Source organism: Camelus dromedarius, chromosome 13 (genome assembly GCF_036321535.1).
Source record: "Camelus dromedarius isolate mCamDro1 chromosome 13, mCamDro1.pat, whole genome shotgun sequence".
NCBI lineage: Eukaryota > Metazoa > Chordata > Mammalia > Artiodactyla > Camelidae > Camelus > Camelus dromedarius.
This window is the reverse complement of record NC_087448.1, coordinates 59,354,334-59,372,520: the sequence shown is the minus strand read 5'-3', so window position 1 is coordinate 59,372,520 and position 18,187 is coordinate 59,354,334. Positions and strand designations below refer to the sequence as shown.

Genomic DNA, 18,187 nt, shown 5'->3' with positions numbered 1-18,187 from the left:
ATGTCCACTCTTGTGCGCCACCCCACCCTAGGTTCTCTCTATCCAACCAGCATGCGCATCGGAGAAGAGGGGCGCCTGGTCGTGAACTTCAAGACGGAGGCTCAATTCCATGGCTTGTTTGTCCTGTCACATCCGGGTAAGCCCCGTTGCCCAGTCAGTAAAAGCCACTGCCCACACAACCAGGATACCGTTTTCCCACAATTACACATATTTCAGCATGCTTCCCTATGGGTTTTGAAGCCCTTAATTTCAAATGAGTTGCGTCTGCACAGATGCCTACAGGAGGGCTTGGCAATTGTTCAGCTACGTCCTAGAAGCTACAAAATACAAAAATACAAAACGGTTCAAGTACACATAAAAGAAAACTCTATTCAGTGGATTTAAAGTGAAGTTTTACTTCCTCGGAGAGCTGAGCCACACCATTCCCATCCCCTGCTTCAAATGTGTTGTCCCAAAATTTGAATTTTAGGTCATTCATTCAGTAAGCACAGCTCTTTTCTAGATACTGTAAACCTTTACAATGGAGTCAGAAGTGCCACTTCACTATTATACTTAAGTGTCAGACATGTTAACTAATTATCTTAAGTATCACCTATGAAATCTCACTGATTTGATGGACTGTGCTGTGAATATCAGCAACGTGGCAGTCATTGAAGTCCCATGTCTAAGCTTTTCTTCTAATACAAAGGACATTTCATTAGAAATGATTTTTTATTTGATTCTTCTCATTATTGAACTGGTATGCACATTTTACCCGTGTGCCAACTCCTGTCAGATTGTAAGGGAAAACAGTTCATGCCCTGTCTTCTGTGTCTTTCCTTTTTCCGGGTGGGAGCGCTACACAATGGCTGACAGTTCAGGAAGAGAAAGAAGGTTTGCTGTATTTTTATGAGACTGAGCTCCAAAATACAGAATCAAAAAGAATCATTTTGCTTTATTGTAATTGACCATTCTGGAAAATGAGGATTTCCTGGTCTTTAAAGTTCCCTTCCACATGTCTACCTTTCTAATAAGCTGAATCTTTGTTTAGCCACAATTGAGGCAATCTAATTAAAAATAGATTCCATTTATAAGTTGGGTTTGCCCTGTTCTGTGGATGCTAATAGACTGAATTTCAGCTCATAGTTTCAGTGCACAATAAATGCATTCACATCCGCCTTTATTGAACTGCTCTGCCTCCCTGGAAAGTAGCCCTGAACTATTTGAGCATTTCTGTACAATTCTCTTTTGACAGAATTATGGAGTGGAAAAAGCGCTGAGTTAGGAATCAGAAGGCAGACATCCTGGCTGTGTGATCTCGGGAGAGTCACACAGTCACTCTCAGCCCAATTTCTTTATCTGCAAAATGAGGATAATTATACCAACCCTGCTATTTTGCAGGCTTATTATAAGAATGGATGCAAATAAGATATCATAAGGCACTTTGAAAACTCTAAGCTATCATGCACTCTTTTAGCCACTATCTCATTATCATTATTGGTGCTTTTCTAGCATCCTTCACAAGCTCCATGATCATATCAGCTGATCATCCAGGTCTTACATTTTCCCTGCGCCTCATAAGGAGTGAACCAACCTATAACCAGCCAATCCAGCAATGGAGCTTTGTCTCTGACTTTGCAGTAAGTGACTAAGGCTCTCAATTTTCTTTCTCTGCTGCTTTTGATTGCACCGCAGATTCTTTTAAAATGAAAAACCCAAATGTCCTCTCTTCTTAAAGGTACGTGACTACTCGGGGACCTATACTGTAAAACTGTTGCCATGCACCACTCCAGCACATCAAGAGTACCGGTTGCCTGTCACCTGCAACCCCAGAGAACCTGTCACTTTTGACCTTGACATCCGATTCCAACAGGTGTGTCTCATAGAGTTCTTTTCCTGTGGAGAAGCCTACTTTGTTAAAGCCATGGTTTACTTTTATCAGTTAAAAAAAAAAGAATCTCACCCAACGGCTTCAATTCTTGCAGGCTGAGAAAAAAAAAAAAGAAGTCAGATAGGAAAGGAGCAAGGGAGGAAGGAAGGAGGAAAGAATTGCCCTTTATCGGTTGTTGGCTCAGAATATAAAACCCACAGTTTAAGAGTATGGAAGGGTTATTATTACTATTTTTTTCTTATGTGATCTGGTCTCCTCCTGGAGTTTGCTGCCTTGGAGATTTGAGAATTTTCCCCAGAGTTCTTCACTTCTTCGTCTTGTTCTTGATCATCAAGGGAGAATAAATATCCTGTAGTTTATGCCGCTTCAAATTACCTAATTGCCATTATGTATTAAAAGAAATGTGAGGGCACCTTTTGCCCAAGAACTTATACTAAATGTTGGTATTTATCAACTGACTGTGATATTCACAAGTCCTTTACACATTCCCATAAACCAGTGGAAATGAGCTCAAGCAATGCAGGTTAGTCCCATTCAAAAATGGTCTAACCATGACAGTTTTGCCTTCTTAAGAAGGTACAAAACTAGTAACACAATTCCCTGGGTTGGTTGGGTTTGGTTTGTTTGGACATGAAAATCACAGTGTTCAGTGTTCTGCCTGTCAGTGTACAAGGCATGTGTGTATCTGTGGATAATGTATGTGTGCACCACCGGAACCATCAACAACACATAAAAGGCGCTTTTACACTTGGTTTTAGGTCAGTGATCCAGTGGCTGCTGAGTTTAGCTTGAACACCCAAATGTACCTTCTCTCCAAGAAAAGTCTCTGGTTGTCTGACGGATCCATGGGATTTGGGCAAGAGAGCGATGTTGCTTTTGCAGAAGGTATCACTTTACGAATGAGAAGTCTGCTCCGTCTGTTTGCCATTGTATCTGTTGTCCTTTGCTTTCTTGGGTTCGTGTTTGAGGGGGAACATTACAACCTGTTTGTGGGTTTGGAAATATAACTCTGGCTTTATCATTTTGGCAGGGATGGGGGAGGGGGTCACTGAAGTTGGATATATGTTACAGGATGGTTTTTATGCTGGGGAAGTTAACCTCTATTTCCCTTATCTAAGTGACTTTTGGAACAAGTCTGGATTTTTTCCTTGGATTTTTTTTTTTTTTTTTAATTTATGTGCCCTCAAGTTCTGCAGCTGCCTGAGAATGGAGCTCGCGGCCAAAGGTTGTACCTGTCTTGCTCAGTGGTATATTCCCAGAGCCTAACAAAATGCCTAGCACACATGGTAGGAGTTGGGTAATAGCTGTGAGATAGGTGATTAAATACCAGGGTGTTTCCTTAAACCCTCTGTCTGACTCAGGTAAAGCTAACTCAGATTTTTACTGATGTTTTCTTTTTTTAGTGTCATTCTATACTAATTTGGCTACATCTCGCCAGCTAACTTATTTATATAAACTGGACTTTAACTACAATGGGATGTTATGAATGTTAAATTAGAGGCATTGCCTTGAGGTTCTTCCCACTACCAGCTGAGCATGGGGGTCCTTAAATCTTCAGTACTTGTGGTCGTCTCAAAGCGGTCTCCTCTGAGGCCTGGGAAGGGACCAGATCGTGAAACTAACACAAAAAGTTCTTCAACATTCGATGCCAGATCAGGAAGAGAAGGAAGTACTTTCTAGTGTCGTTATTGTCACAAACTGTTTGCAGTGCCACATAGACGCACCTTGTCACTTAACAGAAATAGCCTTCCCACGTCTCTGTTTCAGGTGATACCATTTATGGTCGGGTCATGGTGGATCCTGTCCAGAATTTGGGAGATTCCTTTTACTGCAGCATTGAGAAGGTGTTCCTGTGCACCGGAGCGGACGGCTATGTTCCCAAATACAGTCCAACGAATGCAGAGTATGGCTGCCTGGCCGATTCTCCTTCACTCTTGTACAGATTTAAAATTGTGGTAAGTGCTTTGACCCAAACAATGAACTAGGTAGATACTCAAAGTTAAGCAGTTTTGTCTTAGACTTTTTAAACAAGAGCATCTTTTTGAATGAAACCAAATGACGTTTTATGGTAATGGTCACTTGCACAAAACTAATTAGGAAAACCTTCGGCGCTTGCAAAAGTTGGCAGTAATTAGCTGCAGCAATCCTCATTTCCTTATTGTCTAAAGGACAAAGCTCAGCCAGAGACACAAGCCACCAGTTTTGGAAATGTCCTGTTTAATGCCAAACTGGCCGTGGATGACCCGGAAGCTGTTCTCTTAGTGAATCAGCCTGGATCTGATGGATTTAAAGTTGACTCAACACCACTCTTTCAGGTGAGCCAATGACACGTTCACTACAACAGCTAGGTAACCACATGCAAGTCGCTTCACGTCTGAAGGCTCAGCCATCTCATATGTAGAAGGCAGTGGTCGTAATAATGCACGGAGTTAATGTGAATATTCTATAAATGTTAGCTATTATTATGTTTATCCAGATATTAATATTATGTAAAGTCTATATGTCATGAAGACCCTTATTCAGCCGAGAATCTAAATCTAAATCTGATGATTCTTGGGAACCCCGCCCTTCTTACTCAGAACCTCCTTTCGGTTGACTTTTCATGACCACTGTTCTTGGAGTGATCACGTGTGAACTGCTGGACTCAGAAAAACAATTGTGCACAGCCCAGAAATCTCCATTCTTAAAGACTTCATAGACCAAGATAGAGAGCCCAAAGCTAGAGAGAGAAGGCAGAAGGAGACCCAGGAGACCACAACACCGAGCGGACAAATGAGACAGATTTGGAGATGTATTCACAAGGATGTGAATCCTTGGGGGAGCAAGTACATCTTTTAGGTTATTTACTAAAAATTGTCCAGACCAGATGGGCTGGAGAAATATGTTATCCTTATTCTGCCAAAAGAGGGAAGCTTGAGGAAGCATGTCTATTATTCTGAATCTTTTCCAAGCAAGAAGTTGAAGTATGATTTTTTTTAAATTTTGTTTTTGTTTTTATTGTTAACTCTCAAAGCATTTGACCTCTCCGAAATCCTGAAGGCGTCAAGGAGCCGTAAGAAAATGCCTTCTTTTCACAGACCCTGGAAAAGCAGAAAAACTGACCTTTCCATGGCCTTCTGTGTAAATATGCAGCCAGCCATACTGGGAAAGAGTCCTGAGCTGCAGAAGGTCTGAGCTCTTGTCCTGCCGCTGAGACTAACTAGTTCAGGGACATTGGGCAGTCACTTCATGCTACGTGTTCTCATTTACTCAGTTTTTTAAATTTTTATACGATTTTTAAAGGTTACACTCCATGTACAGTTATTACAAAATGTTGAGTGTATTCCCGGTGTCGTAGAATACATCCTTGTAGCCTGTCTTACACCCAGTGGTTTGTCCCTCGGACGTCCCCCCTCCCCCGCCACTGGTAACCGCTAGTTTGTTCTCTGTAACCGTGTCATTTACTAATTTTTCAAGTGAGTAAGTTAGCCTGTGTGATCTAGAGTTCCCTACAGCTCTGACAAGTCATAGCTTACCAACCACTTACCAGCACATGCTCCCTTAAGAGCTGCGCAGAGTATTCTGGAGTGCTTTACGCAAAGCCTTGCACATCTACACACGTAAACATCTCAGGTAGATTAATTCTGCAGACTAAATTAAATTATTGTTTATTAGCTCTGCCACTCGTTTCTCTTGCAAAGAGTCGCGAGTTTTTAGGTTGGCACAGTATGCAATTTTCTGATGAACAGAGCGGTGTGTTCTAGGTGGCGCTGGGCCGAGAATGGTACATACACACCATCTACACGGTAAGATCCAAAGACAACGCCAACCGGGGCATTGGCAAGCGGAGCGCGGAGCGCCGATACCACTCTCTGGGGAGCAGAGGGACGCCCCAGGCAGCCGCCCGGAGCAGGAAGAGGAGGCAGATCAGGAGCGCGCCGCCGCCGGCGTGGGAAATCGGCGCCGAGAACAACCGCGGGACAAACATCCAGCACATCGCCCTGGACCGCACCAGCAGGAGGCAGGCCGCCCCGGGGAGGGTGCCCCCCGACGGCGTCCTCGCCCGGGAGCCCGGCAGCCCCGGCTCGGAGGTGCGCCTGCTCACGGTGGCGGGAGGCGTCGCGGCGGGACTGCTGGCCGTGGGGGTCACGGCCGTGGCGGCGGTGGTGATGGTGTCCAAGCGCGGGAGGCGCGCCCGGAGGAAGCCCGCGGGCGCGGGCAGCAGCGAGCCCATGATGCGCCCGCGGGGCCACCCCAGCGACAGCTCTGAGGTCTGACGACCGCAGGCGGGATTCGGCCTTTTCTTCCAGTGCCGAGGAGAAAACCTAGGAACCCAACTGCTTCGGAGAACTGGGGACTTCGGTGACAAAGCTGCTCAGAGGATCTGACTGTACTAGTGAACTTCGAGTTCTGTCCAACTCGTTCATGCATCAAAGGACAAGTCCGGTCCACAGACCACATCTTTCCTCTTGCCCAGAAGGCATCAACTATGCAGCCACAGGTCCGCGAAGCCATAGATGGACCGCGGGGAGGAATGCACTTCACATCCGAGGCCTTTTCTCTTCCACGTGGAAACGATCCTATTCAGCGGTGCTAACAGGCTCTTTGAGAAGCTTCAGAGGAGTCTCTTGTTGCTATGTTAGTATGAATCTTGAAGGTGCAATTATCACATTGTTTATTCATTGTATAACAGTTTATTACTAAAAAGATTTTAACTTGTAGCTTGGAAAAAATGATAAACACATTGTTTATTGTGACAAGTTTTCTAACAGGTGAAGACAGCATTGAATTATGACCAAGGCTGGCTCGACCCACAGATCGCCTTTTCTCCTCCTTGAGAGAGAGTGGAAGGAAAAACCAAGGGAAGGGAACTCACTAACTTGGATTTGGGTTGTTCCTCATCTTTGTCAGACCCTTCTTGTTTTATTTGCTTATTTAATTTTAAATTAAGCCAAAGAATATGTTGAGCCTGGAAAAGATTGTTGAAGAGAGACTGCTCTGTTTTGGTACATAGTGAGAAACAGTAGAGTTCTTGCATGATAATATACTTTATTGGTGCTCATTTGTGGGAAATGAGAGGGTTGGTGACATTTTGATGATAAATGCCGTAGAGTTAGATTCACATTTGCAAGACAATGTTCTCTAAGAACTGAGCCTAGATGTTTTGCAGTATTGAATCCATAAATGATCCGGAGAAATATCATTCAGATGGTGAAGAGAGAATGTGGTATTTATTAGTATACTGTGTTTCACCAAAGTGCCTTTTACACATACTTTATAGAATCAAAGAACATTTTGACAATGACACGTGAGGTTAACCTTCAGAGTGCATAGTCACACAACAAGGTCCAAAGCTTAAATTGGCCAGAGGATATTTTATTAGCTTTCTAATCACCATCTGGTTCAAACAGCAGGAATCCCTGCACCTGTCATTGCAGAGATGATCCTGGAGGTGGCCAGCATCACTGATCATATTCTCTGGCCAAAGCAAAAAGCATCACTCCCTGGTGTCTCCAGTTCGGTGAACTGATGCAGTGTGGTCCGTCTCAGTATCTAAAAATACAATTTGTAAAACTGCTTTCAGTGTTAAAAACCAAGGAACGTGAGTGGGCTTGCTCAGGAAGGTCTTTCTGGGAAATGTGATTTCATCAAAAAGCAGAATTTGGGGTCAGAAAGGGGAAACGTCAGTAGTTTAGTGACCAATCTTCCAAAAGCAAGTAAATGTATTTCAAACAAAAATCAGGTCAGGAGAAAAAGAACCATACCTGAATACTCAGCCTCCAGTGCTACCTGGGATCCCCTTTCATGTCTAGTTACAACCTGGCCAAGCTGGACATCCTGGTGGAACGGAGATGTTTAGAAGGCCAGCCTCTCCTCAGGTCACGCAGGCACTAACAGTCTTCCAGTCTGGTGTCTGTGAGCACGAACCATCTCTTGACTTAAAAAAGGAAGCTATACTGGTGCTGGGAGAGAGGCAAAAGTGTCCAACCGTTGTCTTTCTTCTTTGGGGCAGCGCTACACTTCCCAAAGTCTTTTAGAAAATAGGGTAGACTGTGGTCTCCATCCACTGCGGAATTTTAAAGTATTACCTACAATTCAGAAGTTTCCCCAAAGGATTTGTGTAACTATGCTGTACAGCCCCGGAGTTTGTTTATCAAACAAATGTTAACACTTTCTTAATGATCCCTTTTTCTTTAGCTTTGCTCAGCTCCTTTGCTGGCTACCTCATAACATGTATAGGAATGAGTGTGACTTGAGCAGCTTCAGATAGTGTGTGGACTTTTTTACTACTTAGCACTGGACTCAGTTTCTCCATTCTGTAAGAGCAGGGACTCACAATCAGCTTTATAGTACATAAGTGGTCAAGGTGCTTCAGAGCCCATCCCACACTCATGGGGATCTCTCTCAGTTGGTATTGTCATCAGTGACCCATCATCACAGGAGGTCTGTTTTGAGTCTTTGGGCCAGGTTGGCTTCATACCAAATTTCTCTCTACAATGATTTGTTCTAAAGAGACCACTTTGGATGAATTGGAGAGCTTACATCATACAAAGCATGTCCTTTCCTAATGAAGAACAATCTCTCCTCTGCCCACCTCCTTCTCTCTTTCTCCCTCCTCTTCTCTTCTTTCTTCTCTTCCTCCCCATGAAAAAAGAGAGCCTGTGGGAAGTAGGCAGATATAGCATTCTTAAGTATTAATTACTTAGACTTCTGCATCATTTTCTTAATATCTATTTACTTACTATGTGGTTTAATAGACATTTAATCTTTAAAAACTCTTTTTTGTGGAATAAAAATTCAGACACAATGCTGTGTTGTTCAGCAAAATAGAGCCTTAGTTTTAATATTTTGTTGTCAGAGAACTATTCTGGTACTATCAGAATAAATACCTAAAATAACTTCCTACAGAAGATAGGAGATGAGCGATAAAGCCACTTAGGTACCCAGAAGCTTCTGACTCCAGTGAAAACAAGGTCTTGTTGACATTGCATGGTAAACACAAAACACACAACTAAGTATTAAGCATTAGTGGCTCTCTTAGCATATGAGCATGAAGCATGAAAATACATCAATGTGTTTTCACGATGGTTTTATCTATTTCAGTCAATTCCCCCGTTAATGTTTACAGAATGCTCCCCTAGGGTTAGCCACGTGGAGGGATGAAAACCAAGCTGCCCGCCCTGCCTTCAGGCAGGTCGCCGTCAAATGTAGCTCTTGCTCTGAACTAAAGGGATGGAGATTTGCATGAGCTTCTCTGTCTGTGAGCCACGGCTGGAAAGCTCTCTGCAGCATCAGCTCTGGAGCCCACTCCTCCCCGTCTAAAGACCCCCGCACGTTATGGGTCATTCTGAACACAGATCTAACAGTCAAGTCAGTGATGCAAACTCACACACAGAGAAAGTACCTTGCAGAGATGTCAGTGGCCCTGTGTAGTCCTTTCCTCTTAATGGCAGAGAGAGGCCCACTTCATTCCAAGAATAGGTGATAACACGTAAACTCTTCTTCTGGTCCTTAACACCATCAGCGCCTCCTGAAGTCCCTCTCACAAACACCACGCTGAACAATAGGAGAGAAGGTCCCTCGAATTCTGCTGCCCTGCTGCTGCTGCAAGGCATCTGCGATAAGAGGACCAACTGCAGACCCAACACAAAGGGATGTGGTTCTGTAAGCAACAAAAGAGCCTCTTTATCAAGTCACTGCGCCTCTAATTCTTTTCCGAGGTACCAACACCAAGGTCAGTTTTAAAAATGAAAGCGGAACTGCGTAAAATCCACCGAGAGCCTTTCTTCATACAAATCAGTGCTAAGGGCTGAAACAGCCCCAAATCAAGCTAGGTCCGATTGTAACAGTAACAGTGAGATGTAGTGACATTCAGATTTCAGAAGCTGGGAATTTGATTTTTGGCTACTATTTTGAAAATACCTATTTAGTATTGACTTTGAAACCAATTTAGTCCTTTAATAGGAAAAGAAAAAGATATTTTAAAGATGCAAGTATCTTACATGTTTAGAATTTACATAATTGTATTAACTTGAAAACAGGTGTATTATGGTTCTTTGAACCTTTCATTATTTTCTAGCCATGGTAACAATACTAAAAGGATGAAGGTATCTTCAGGTACCTTCACTAACCATATGGCAAATGAATGGAATTCAAATATTCAATCAGTCCAGAAATGTATAATTTGGCCAGAAACTATAATTACACACACACACACATATTAAAAAACCAAACATCTCATTTCTAGAAAGAAATGAAAAACCTATCTAACTGAAATCACTCATACAAAGATTTTTCAAGGTCAACACATGGTCATTTGTGAAAGCATACTACCCTGGGAGTTTCTTTGACATTAATTCAAAGGTTAATATGTTTCCTTAAGATTTTTTTCCTAGAATTGATTCCAGTATTATGTGGTAATGACATAAGAATTTTTAGAAAATATTATCCGTAAGTTCAAAATATTCCTCACTGTTTATTTCTCTTTGTTTCTATATCCTTTGAAGTTAAGAATAAAAAACCTTGAGATTTTGGTAATTATTTTGATTTCAGTAAGAGATTTTAAAACAGAAGTGCGTGGTATTTTCCTACAATTTTTCCTAGAAAGATTACACAGAAAACTTTTAAACAAGGAAAGAAAGCTGATTTCTTTCTTTAGAACTAAACTTGATAAACCAACATATACTAAGCTAATGTGAGACTCTTTTGATTTATTTTGTTGGGAGAAAAATCAGAATATTGAATGTACGAACTTTTAAACAGTTTTGCTTTCTTCCCTGTCTTTCAAGTGCATTTATTTCCTCTTCCCTGACATTTGCTGTTTACATTTTTTTCAGTATTGCATTTTGCTAAAGAGCAAATACAACAACATACAAAACAACTGCTCTTCTAGCAACATCTACTTTTACTTTGTTTTCTTTCCTCTTTACTTCCTTTCTTCATTTTTTTCTTTCTTTTTTTCATGGACTTTTGTTTTTTTCCTCTCTGACAAATCTGAGATGGGCCGTTCTGCTAGTAATGCTCCCCTTTTAGTTTTGAAACTGTTACCATTTTCACTAAATCGTTAGCATTTTCATTCATCCAAAAGCTGGCAAGTGAGCACAGCATTTGTGCAATATCCCTTTTTTTTGAGAATGTTAAGCCTTTTGGATGAAGGGGAAGAAAGAAAAAAACTTCCTGCAAAAGATCAAAGGCATCCTATTGAATAATGTGAAGACAATCTGTGCCTTGATTTTCTCAGTGGAAGTTCAACATTGACATTTAAGATGTAAAAAAAAAAAAAAAAAAAAAAAAAACCCTTTTAAGAATTTAACTGAGCAACAATAAAAGGCCAAAGATCACAAGATGAAGTTGTTTTGGTGATTGAATACTTTGCAATGAAATAAACGGCAAGAAAATTATTAAACTGTTAGCAACATTAAAGTGTTTAAAAATATCATCATCAAATGCACAAGACTCTTAAACTGCTACCACGATGTGTCCTCCACGGATCACATGACTACTTATATACTCCTAGTGAATTTCAATTACAGATATTTCTTCTTTCTGATGTTTGGGTAATCTGTGACATTGGAAACATCAGTGGTGTACTTGAAAAAAGAAGAAAGAAAAGAGAAATGTAAAATTTTAAAAGCTAACATTAAAAATAAAGATCATTATCATAAAAATCACTTACAATATAGAAAGGCAATTATTAGTAAGACTAATAGAAAATTTCTGTATGTGCCCAGATTAAGCACATTACAAAAAGAAATTACAAAGCAGGGACTTTCTCCGTGGTTTCAGGAATTCAAGTTTTTGGCAAGATATTCTTTAAGCCCATTTGTCTATACAAAAACACTTAATCCTGGACAAGGAGTTGTGTGTTTTATAATTATTTTAAGTGCCTACTTCTGTACCAAGTGCCCTCTAAAACACTCAGTAAATTTATACTTATCTAGCCACTGAGTAGCATGACTTTGTGTAATAGAATTATTTACAGAACTTAATAGCCTTTGTGATTTTCCCATGGGAATTCTTCAAAAACAAACAGGGTCTAAGCTTTTTTTTTCCTCATATATTTGCTAGGACACTGCATATCTGCTGGATATTGAAGTTTATCCCTGGGAATTCAATTATGCAAATAATTTGGAGCCATCCCGTCTTAAATCTACATCTAAAGTAATTTTTGTTACCACTTGTGTTTCATAATTGCATCTGTTTTCCTTCAAAATTCATCACATGTTGAGTATAAATAAAGCCCATATAAATATAAAAGTGTGAAAATGGCCAAGTTATTGTAGTGTAGCCTTTAACTTTGGTTCACTCTAAGATCACAGAATCCCCGTAGTCTGCAGTGAGGATCAGTTATTTCCATTCTGCTGGCGGAGCCTTGAGCTTCTGCAGGCTTCCAGCCTGAGACCCGTGCTCTCACTACCATCCTTGATGCTGCTGGTAAAATGCTGCTGCTTCCCAGCAGAACTTACCTGCAGGGTCCTAGTGCCCACCTGCAGTTGTAACAGGTGCAGGCACAGCCAGAGGCCTGCCGGGGGCAACAGCATCTTTAGGGAACTGACCCTTTATCCCAGGGAACAGGTTGACTAGGTCCTGTGAAGCCGTGAAAACTGGCCCAGTTGCAGTGGTGAGGATGAACCAACTGATCTGATTTATTGCTGGGGGGGGGGGGGGGTGTCTCTCCTGCCAAGGAGACTAGTCACTTGTATGCAAAGTTTACTTAAGTCCATAATCATTTGATTTATTTTAATTTGTGGCTCCCACTATTCAATACCAGAAAGAAATGCAAAGACAGCTCCTTATGGCTATTGAAGAATAATCCAAGAAAAGGGCAAAATACACAAAAGAAGATGGAGATAGGGAAAAAGAATTCTTGTGTCCAAGCTTCTGGCACTTCCAAGACTCGGGGGAGAAATGGCGGCATTTTAGCAAAAAGGTTGTGATCAGCAACGGAAATGTGTGAAGCAACCGTAGAAGAGAAAGGAGAAGGTCTGTATAGGGTAGGGGATTTGCAAGCTGCTGGGGAGAAAGCCTGGCCTTCAGGAAGCTGGGGAAGGGAGCCAGGGAAGGGAAGAGTCATGGTCCAGCCCCACGGCGATACTGACAGTGAGTTGCACGATCTCCCTGCCAGAGTCACAACTACCCAAGAGGCACCCAATTTAAGGGAAAAGCCCCCAAACCAGAATTAGTCAAAGTGGACCTGACAAGAAAAAAAAGACATCAGGAGGAGAGTGGGGCCCTACACTGCGCTGATTCCTCCTTACCAGCCAGCCAAGCCAGGAAACGGCCCCGAAGGAAATTCAATAGTGATCTTTGAAAATCCTGTCCCCAAGAGCCCACAACACATTCCAAGGCGCTAAGATCTCACCTGGGATGTGTAAATGTGACTAATTGCAAAGTGGCAAAGGTGGTAGAGAAGGTGATTGGACAGAGGAAGATTATATCTGGAGGAAACTGGGGCAGGTCAGAGATGCAGGCTCAGTTCTTAACAGGGGAAGAGTATCTGGAGACGAGTCTGTGCAAAAAGAGATCCAAAACTTTCCCCAGACCTTCCTCAGAGTTGAAACCACTCAGAAGACAGTGAGTCATACACACATAGGCTGCATTAGAACACATAACAGAGGAATAAAATAATGCCATTTGCAGCAACATGGATGGACCTGGAGATCATCATTCTAAGTGAAATAATCCAGAAAGAGAAAGAAAAATACCATATGATATCACTCATCTATGGAATCCAAAAAAATTTTTAAAAAGAGGACACTAATGAACTCATCTACAAAACATAAATAGACTCACAGACATAGTAAACAGTCTGATGGTTACCAGGGGAAAGGGCGTGGGAAGGGATAAATTTGGGAGTTTGAGATTTGAAAATGTTAGCCACTATATATAAAAATAGATTTAAAATTTCTATCTTAGCTGATTTAAAGAAAAATAGAACAACTTCTGGAAATATTTTATGCTTGAATTCTCTCTCTTGGACTAGAAGAGCCTGAATCGTGAGTGCCATGGCTTTCCCGGGATGATTTAGCAAGCCAATGGGTTCAGAGATGAAGGCTGAGGTAGGACCCCACCCCTGCAAGATGAGGGCAAGTTTGTGGTCCTCTGTAACACCAGTAACAGGAGCATCTGGAATCTTATCTCATGCTTTCCCAGATTCCATGTTTCCCAGTATCAGTCAAGCAGTCCCGACTTTTATTGAAGAGGAGATCTGTCTAGAGATCTATTTCCTTACTATTTCCTTCAGCAACTCAACAAAAAGACAAAACAACAACAACAAAAAGCCACCAGGTTGGTTCAATTATTTTGTGAGCTAACTTCAGAAAGAGAATTTGTGTTTTATTTCATTCTGACCTATAGAAATTTACCATATTTTCTTGACTTCATAAAACCCAGGCCCCAGATTAGGCTGAATTCAAAGAAATATTTGTTCACAAAAATTCTCCAAATGAAATACTACATTCTCTCTACTCAACTGCATTTCTTCCTGTTATTAAAACTGCACCTCTCATTAAAAAGAAAAAAAGTTTGGGGCATTCCTTTCATCGTTTGCCCTCCTAGGACCTCATTATCTTTCTGAAATTTCATGTTATTTATCAGCACCATTTGGATTCCACTTGTTGGTAACCTACTAGATTGATTCTATACCAAATTTAGAAGATTCATGTCATTTAAATTTTACATATCAGGGAGGGGTATGTTATTATTAAATGAATAAGACTGAGTCCACTAAGAGGCCTCCAGGAGCTCAGCATCCAACTGAGGGAGCAGAACTTAGCATATGAAAAACTCCAGAAGATCTCCAGGGATGAGCATCAGTTAAATACATGTGTGTGAGACGTCAGTAAATAACCAGAGCACGTGTGCACCATGAGAGACAGGGAAGGGGCCTGCAGGTGTACCCAGCAAGGATTCAGAGAAGAATTAAGATTAAAGGATGGGATGGGTTTGGACAAAGAGAACCCAGAAGGCAGGCTTAATTTATAAACTGTCTGATCAGTTTTGAGCAACTTATCAATTAGACGTATAATTAGAAATAAGGAATGACACAGATAGGGAGTTTGTGGCTGGACAGTGAACAGCTTTGAGGTCATAGGAGGAGACTAAGGAATACGGTCAATATAAAAAATTATTTTCTGAGCTTATATTCTGGCTGAGTTTAGTAGTGATCAAGCATATGGTAGATTCTCAAGTTTTTGTTGAATGACCAAATAGTTAATGAAAGTTCTTCTTTATAAGAGATTTTCAAAAGAAAAATCTGAGAAAAGTTGAATTAGAAAAAATACCATTTGTATATGTATGTATATGCATAACTGAATCGCTTTGCTGTACACCTGAAACTAGCATTGTAAATCAACTACACTTCAACAGAAAATAAAATAAAATAAAATAAACAATGCCTGGAATTTAACCATATATCAAACTGTGACATAATCACCCAGAAATGGAATTATTTTCAAATGATTTTATACGTCTCTAAAGAACTGTTTAAAAAATTCTAAATTTAAAAAAGAAGAAAGAAAAATACCATTTGTAACTCAATGGGAATAACGTATCTGGGCAGAACAGATGCTAAAAATGTTACGAGAAACACTGATGGGAAACCCTGACGCTGGTGACTCCATCCACTCCCCTTAGCGTGAGGTGGTCAGCCACTGAGCGTGCCCTGCCGGCATGCGAGAGCAAGTGCTCAGCTATGCAGGCTCTTGCCAAAAACTGACCCTGAATGGAATCAAGCTTCCAGATCTAATTAACCAGTTTACGGGAAATGCGGGGGATGGAGAAACATGTTAAACAACATCAACGAAATTCAGAAAGAGGAAATTCTAGAGGACAAATGACCTAGTTTCTCCAACAAACAAATGGCATAGAGAGCGACGGGGCGTGTGAGCATGTTGTAGATTAAGTGATATTTAAGAGGCCAATGAAAGAAATGCCGTCTCTGTGAGAACTCTGGATTCTTACTCAAGCAAGGCACAGGTAAAAAGATACTTTTGAGACAACTGGGGACATTTTAACAAGAACTGAGTATTAGATAAGATTATACAACACAGAGTTCTTGCTGATTTCAATTGCATACTGGTTTAAATGATATGCTGCCTGAAAAGCTCTTTTAAATGCTCCACGGGGGTGGGAAATGGGTGAAGATTTTTGTAAATCAAAGAAGATAGGCAAAATTTGGTAATTGTTGAAGCTCAGTGATGGGTCCATGAGAGTTCATTATAATATTCTCTCTACTTTTAGGTGTATTTAAATATTTTTACAAAGAGAAAAATAGAAAAATAGTATTTTGATGAACTAAAACAATGTAGAAGACAGTTTGGAAAAGGGAAAAATCAGTTAGATGTCCATTTGCATATGAGGTAACAAAGGTCAGATGACAACAGAAAAGGAGGACCAATGCTAGACCTTTTGGAGGTCAAGGCAGGCTGACGTTAGGAAGGGAAGCCTAGGGAAAGGCAAACGTCAAAGGTGGTACCAAGTCAGGCTTCGGTGAGTGGCTGAGTGATGCCACCGTAAGCCTGGGGGTTGAGTGAGTTAGTAGGAGTGACACTCACTGTTATTAACATCTCTTTTTCTTACCCCACCAGGCTCTCTTCTCAGTGATCAATCTTAGTGACCCCAGCAAGGGAAGGGATGGAGCAGCATGGTGTATTAGGGCAGCAGAAATGCTGAAACTGCAACGTTGAGCGTTCCCTTAATAATGAGACTATATGGGGCAGAGCAGCAGAGACCAGGGTCCCACTCACCTTCACAGCCTTGGAGGGAGGGATAGAGGAATGCGTGATACTGAGTCAGCAGCCCACAGGGAGGACTTCTGTGAGGGCTCAGGGCCCACCAGGAGCAGCCCGGCCCGATAGTCACATCCTGGGACCAGTGCTCAACAACAACGTGGAATTGCCAGAGGAGGGTCACAATTGTGACAAGCAGGAACAGGGAATCTCACGTTTTAGCACCAGAGGCTTGGAATTCTTGAATAATCCTATGGAAGAAATGGAGGTGATCCCCAATAATGGCTGAGATGGTTTCCTAGCAGACAGATAAGTGGGGCTCAGAGCAAATTTAATCTGATTTAGAGCACCAAGTATGGTTTGAGGTTGACACTCACTGAATATTTCATGCCCTCCCACTCCATTCCTCAGCCTCCCTTGTCAGAGCCACGTGACCAGTTCTGGGTCACGGACTGTGAAATGAAGTGACATGTGCGCTTCCATCCCTCCCCTCTGAACACAACAGCCTTTCAGGCTGCTTGTTCCAGATAGAGCTGTCACAAGAGCGTGAGGGGCCACCTGGCCCAAATCAAACTTCACAAGAGTAAGAAACAAGCCTTCCGGTGTGAAGCCACTGAGACAACCTTACTGTTGCACTATTTACTTTTGCACGAATTCGCATCATCACTCTGACTAGTACAGAAATAGATGTGACATGTCCCATATCTTAGTAAAATAAATACCTAATAACTGTAACCATGCCCCACTCAGGGCAGTGAATGAGCTGGTTTGCAGGAAGATACAAAGTCAAACTATTAAAGGTGGGAAATGTTTATCTGAGTTTAAGAGACATAGGAAATAAGGGATGGTACACATGGAAGATACTGAAATCATGGAAATTCTTCAGAGGATGTAAGAGAAAGGATGGAAGGAAAGGAAGACATGACTCCCAAAGTAAGTCCTGGCATGGAAATCCCAGTCTGGGGAACGACCATGGAGGTGTGGGAGGCTTTTGTGCACTGATGTGGGTCCCTGAAAGGTCCTATGCAGGAGAACCACCTGCCTGAGCCCCTCACGACAGGACTGTTGGATGAGAAAGAAATGAACTTATTTTGTGTGGAGCCACTGAAATTTGTTTGTTCCTGAGCCTCCCAGGGTAACTACTGCACCTTTCTTTCCAGACACCGAGAAGTGACACAGGGATGTGGACAGAATGAGCGTGAGGGATGGAGCAGGGATGTGGGGATAGCGAGGCAGAGGAACTGAGGGTGGGAGGTTGCATGGAGAGTGTGTGTGGAGCCTGAAAAGCAGCGTGAGGTGTGTGGGAAGTTGGTGTACACACACGTGTGCATGCTCTCACAGTCCTAGACACAGTGGAAAACCATAGTGGGCACCCAGGCTTCTAGAACCTAAAAGACCGGTATTAAAGGCAAAAAAAGCAAATGTAATGGCTCTGACTGCCTCTCCCACCCGCCTCCTCCCAGTAAAACTCAAGGATGGTTAAGAGCAAGATCTCTGGAGTTAGACGTGGTTTTAAATCCTAACCCAACACTCACTAGCTGAAGGACCATGGACAAGCTATTCAACCTCTCGGCATCACTTCTCGACATCATCTGTGAAAAAGGACACT

General features: G+C 41.9%; 1 protein-coding gene across 1 annotated transcript in view; it reads left to right on the top strand.

Moving 5' to 3' along the window:
- The window catches only part of FREM2 (FRAS1 related extracellular matrix 2), a 136,942-nt gene extending 124,836 nt beyond the window's left edge, over positions 1–12,106 (top strand). Inside the window, exons 18-24 of the mRNA XM_031465926.2 lie at positions 32–136; positions 1,492–1,619; positions 1,718–1,852; positions 2,629–2,755; positions 3,638–3,825; positions 4,039–4,185; positions 5,614–12,106. Of these exons, the coding sequence (XP_031321786.2) occupies positions 32–136; positions 1,492–1,619; positions 1,718–1,852; positions 2,629–2,755; positions 3,638–3,825; positions 4,039–4,185; positions 5,614–6,126 (1,343 nt within the window). The 3' untranslated portion in view covers positions 6,127–12,106. The remainder of the gene's footprint in view (positions 1–31; positions 137–1,491; positions 1,620–1,717; positions 1,853–2,628; positions 2,756–3,637; positions 3,826–4,038; positions 4,186–5,613) is intronic.
- The last annotated feature ends 6,081 nt before the right edge of the window (positions 12,107–18,187 follow it).